This window comes from Pelmatolapia mariae, linkage group LG3_W (genome assembly GCF_036321145.2).
Source record: "Pelmatolapia mariae isolate MD_Pm_ZW linkage group LG3_W, Pm_UMD_F_2, whole genome shotgun sequence".
In the NCBI taxonomy this organism is placed as follows: domain Eukaryota; kingdom Metazoa; phylum Chordata; class Actinopteri; order Cichliformes; family Cichlidae; genus Pelmatolapia; species Pelmatolapia mariae.
In genome coordinates, this window is record NC_086229.1 from 37,479,353 (window position 1) to 37,484,531 (window position 5,179).

At 44.8% G+C, this 5,179-nt stretch overlaps 1 protein-coding gene across 1 annotated transcript; it reads left to right on the top strand.

The window, feature by feature from the left end:
* Nucleotides 1–321: 321 nt before the first annotated feature.
* On the top strand, nt 322–1,195 carry LOC134622476 (stonustoxin subunit alpha-like; the record flags this gene model as incomplete). Its single annotated transcript, XM_063468008.2, has 1 exon — nt 322–1,195. A coding segment is annotated over one exon (591 nt), but the record flags the coding sequence as incomplete, so codon positions are not given.
* Nucleotides 1,196–5,179: the final 3,984 nt, after the last annotated feature.

The following is a 5,179-nucleotide window of genomic DNA, read 5'->3' on the forward strand; positions in this document are numbered from 1 at the left end:
TGCAGCACTTTGGCTCAAGCTGCTTTTAAATGTGCTGATAAATAAATGTAGATTTCTTTGAATAAAACAGTGGAGCCGAGCTTTGAGCTCAGTGTGTAACAGTGTGTGTGTGAGAGCCATGTAATGTCCATGTGTGCATGCTGACTGCTCTGACCCCTCCTCCTTTCAGGGCGGAGCCTGCTGGAGTCCGATGGTTGAGACCAGGTCTGAGGAAGTGTAAGTGTGTTTTTAATGGGATTCATGGAAACAAAGCAGCACACATTCAACCATCTTCATCATGTCAGGAGTCATCATCAAAGTGTCAATCAATGAACAGATGATGGATCAATAACTGCAGCTGGATTGTGTTTGTTCTCTCCATCAGATTCCTGTCAACTCACAATCGACACAAACACAGTGAACACAAACCTCCAACTGTCTGACAACAACAGGAAGGTGACACATGTGGAGGAGGTTCAGTCATATCCTGATCATCCAGACAGATTTGATGTTTGGCCTCAGCTGCTGTGTAGAAATGGTCTGACTGGTCGCTGTTACTGGGAGGTCGAGTGGAGAGCAGATGTTTATATATCAGTGAGTTACAGAAGCATCAGAAGGAAAGGAGGCAGTGACTGTTTGTTTGGATGGAATGATCAGTCCTGGAGTCTGTACTGCACTGATGATGGTCCTCGTTCTGTCAGGCACAATAATAGACAAACATCCATCTCCTCCTCCTCCTCCTCCTCCTTCTCCTCCTCCTCTGTCTCTAACAGAGCAGCAGTGTATGTGGACTGTCCTGCTGGCACTCTGTCCTTCTACAGAGTCTCCTCTGACACTCTGATCCACCTCCACACCTTCAACACCACATTCACTCAAACTCTTTATCCTGGGTTCAGTCCCTGGTCTCCTGGTTCCTCAGTGTCCCTGTGCTGAGTGTAAAGAGTGTCTCCTGTTAGAGAAACACTCTGACTGTTGAACAGTTCAGTCTGTACATGTCTGTCTCTTTCACTCACAAACACGTTTTCACATTCATGGATTCAATCAGTTGATGTTTGAAACTCTTCTAAATGATTCCTTGTAAACTTCTTCCTCTTCAGTCACAAACAAACAGGAAGTGATGTCACATGTGTTCCTGTCCACACAGCAGAATGAGTCTATTGCTGACAGTGATGTACAAACAGAGTGAGCATTTCTGAGGCCCAAAATAAACTGAGTAGTTCACCAAATGCTCACTGACTGTGAGCTCAGTTCCTTCATCATTAGTATGGATTATATATGTATATGTATTATATTAGTATCATATATATCAGGTGCTGCTGGTTTCAGTCATTGTGCAAATGTGCTGTTTGTAAGGTTGTAAAGCTGCAGTCAGCTGAGACTGAAGAAGTCACCTGATCAGTGAGCAAACGTGAAAACGTCCAGATGAACAGAATCAAGCTTTTGGGATCAGCCAGCAATGCAGCATCATTGTTGTTCAGGTTCAGAGGTTTGCAGGAATGAACTGATGACCAGAAACAGCTGCAGAGTCCAATCAAATACCAGCTGGAGTTCAGCTGCATTTGAAGAAGTCAAAGAAAAGTAAGGATGGCAAAGGGCGATGTTTTCTTCCAAAGAACTGAAAACATGGTCGACGCCTCATTAGAAGAATCATCTGGACATTTGTGAGGAACTCTAACCAAGAAAGCAACACAAGAAAGCAACGTCACACAGATCCAACAGACAGTTTCCATGACTGGAAGTGTTGAGTGTAAAAATGCTACATTGCATTATTGCATCCTCTCACCACAGGAGGCGCTGTTGGCACCACTGATTGCTGATCATCTCTGATGATCTGATTGATCCTGTGAATAACGGGACTCACTGAACTCTGTGACACAGTGAAGATTACAGAGTTTAACATCTGACTGACGTCACACAGACAGAAGGATGAACCAGTGAGGCACAGAACACAGTTACTGGAGATACTGGATCAGCTCCATGTGAACCTCTGATGGAGAAGCTGCTGACCCAGAGAAACATCAGGACATGACAGGCAGCTGCACTGATCTAACAACATGTAGCAGAGCTGATCTATGTTAGAGGATCTATGACAGCAGCTGAAAGTCCAACACTGGATACCAGCTGAGCCTGTGCTGAGTGTTACAGGAAAAGAAACACTGACACTGGGAGACACAGTGATGCTGACTGGGGCACAGAGCTGAATGATGCAGCATCAGGACACTGTTTCAGTCTGACTGACAGAGAAACCTGTAGCTGCATCTACATGTGAGGCAGAGGCCACACAAGCAGCTTTCTATGTTTCACAGTGACTGAGATCTTCAGTGGGGGTGGACATGCTCCTGTACAGACCTCTGAGGAGAACCAAGGTGCAGTCAAAGAGTCCAGTCTGTCCTCACAGATGTCAACATGTGCTTTCATCAGGTCTGCTGTCAGCTAGCAGGCTCACATCAGAATCACTGTTCCTGAAAAACACAGTCTGTGTGACATCATCAGTCAGCTGATCGTCCCAGATCTGAATGGTTTCTGTCTCTACTGAGGAAGTCAGAGAATCTCACTGAGGTGTGGATCAGGTCTGAGTGAGCTGTGGAGGGACAGCTTTAAACAGTCCACAGGTCTCACGTCCTGCTCAGTCTGGTAGCAGATACCTCGTATTGTTCCAGATGTGCTGACATCACCAGCAGCAGCAGCAGCACAGCTGTGTGATACGATGAATCTCAGTTATTGATCCAACACACAGGAAATACAAAGATCAGGATTTATGAGAGTAATCATTATGAGTCTGAACACATGATCACTGAATGTTAGTCTCCACAATAATAACACAAGCAAACACAGCTTTCAGCTCTTATTTTGAAACTTCTTTAGAGAGCTGTGATGTGAGCGTGCCTGGCTCTGAGGCACTTGGGTCAGCCTCTGTTGTTTAGAAGTGTTACAGACTGTGAATGACACAGACCTGTCAGTTTCATGTTTGTCTGTAACACAGCTCAGGGCTCCATGCTGAACGCATCTATCCAGTGTTATTGATCCAGGACTAATACCAGCATTGGGATCAATACTACACAATCACATGTGTCCGCGTGATGGATTTAACCAGCTTTATTCATTAATGATCAATCAACTTATTTACTGCATCTGAGTCCAGCTTCATTTAAATGATCCAACCATGAAAATGACATCAGTCCTACAGAAGCACTTAATGCTAACAGGAAGTCATTTATTAAGGTGGAATAACACAGAGACACAACCACTCACAGTTAACCTGACCCCACTAACTGCATGTGTTTGGACTGTGGGAGGAAGCCGGAGTACCGGAGAGGACGCACACAAACACGGGAGAACATGAAGCACTGAAACAAAGATGGTGGATTTGACCTCAGGACCAGGCGCGTCATTTCCATGGGGGTTACGGGGGTCATGACCCCCCAATAATCAGATCCAGCCAATATAATTTCATCATTCCAGTTTATAAAGTTATGAATTATCTTGAATAAATATCTTGTTGATTTTCTTTAATCGTTTCAATTATTATCAGCAAAATAGTTTCATGTTTAATCATCTAGTAATGTAACCCCGCCTCCTTCACTGCATACTTGGTATTACCCAACCAGCTTTCTCTACAAACCTTCACTGTTTGCTGTGTGTTTGTTAGCGCAGTCGCTGGTGCCAGAGACTGCCAGTGACTTCAGTCTGAGGGTTTGAAGTTTCCATGTCTGTGTGATGTGTGGTGTGAAGGCTGCTGGTTAAACTGGGACTCACTGTTTAAAGCACTGAGTGCTCATAGAGAGATGCTCCATGAGTCCCAGTACAGACTACAAACATGGTGGAAACTTAGCTTTGATATCCACACACTCTGCACGTCTGTGAGTAACTGTGATGAAGATGTGCAGAGATCTGTGTACAAACAGGAGAAAGACTGTAAAGACTCTGTGCTTCTAACAGCCTCTGTTAACATATGTGAGGCTGTTTGTTGTTGTTGCCATGGAGCTTTTCACTGTTTGGGTCAGCAGGTCATGTGATCAGGTTTGTTCTGCTGGACGATGGTTCAGTGTCAGGGTTTGTTTGCACTCATCAATAAATATCTAAATAAATCAAAGACTCCATGTTTTTTCTTTCATCATGTGACCTCTGCTCATCCATCTCTGTGTGTATCAGGATACATTTAGTTCATAATACACAGAAAAATCAGAGTTATTACCTGTAATAAATGTGAAAGATTCCTGCAGTGATAACCAGGCAGGACTGAAACACATCACAGCTGTCACCACGGTAACAGCACCGTCCATCCACAGGTGAGGGGAGGAGCAAAAAGAGGGACTTTCACCATTTTATACTAAAAACACTCAACTAATGTTTCTAATATGAAACAAATAAGCCCACATTAATGTGAGCGTTTATTAAATAATAATAATGATGATTTCCTCCTGATCTCATTTCCATAGCAGAGAAAACTGGTGTATATTGAGGTGGAGGGTGTGGTCTATGGCTCAGGTGTAGAGTGAGGGTGGGGTGCACCACAGCAGCATGCTGGGACTGCTGAGGGTGGAGGAGGGAGTGATGATGACATCAGAGCTGCAGCAGTCAGCAGCACAGAGACCAGTGAACACACAGTCTGTTCATCTTTGCATAGATACAATATATAGCACAATATTGAATGACAGAGACACGCTGTGTGAGCTTCCACAGATACACTGACGTCAGCATCCAGAGTCCTCCTGCTGCTCCCCCCTCAGAGCCCCGTGATCAGCACCAACACATTCAGTTAGATGACAGAGTCCAGCTGCAGCTAGAATCAGCTCTGTGAACAACAGCACAGCGTCAGTGTTTCACACTCAGTGAAAGGAGGAAACAGCAGAAGAACACCATGTGTGCTACGTTTCCCAGGACACACTACAAACTGCACAAATACAGCACGTGGAAGGACCTGGAGCTGCATTTAAAGAGAAAAGACAGCGTGATGTCCTGTATGGACAGGTGGAAGGAACCAAGTCCTCAGCTGAAACACTCGTGTTTGTCCACAGACAGGAAACACAGCAGCAAACAAAGAAGCTCATGGATAACACACTTCCTGTCAGTCACAATGAGGCTGCAGCCAAACACAGAAAGGTGTTTTTGTCCAGATGAGCCCAGAGAAGAAACACGAGTGTTCACAGACATCAGAAGCTCAGAGAGGTGAAACATGAGGTTGGAGTCCTCGTCAGCA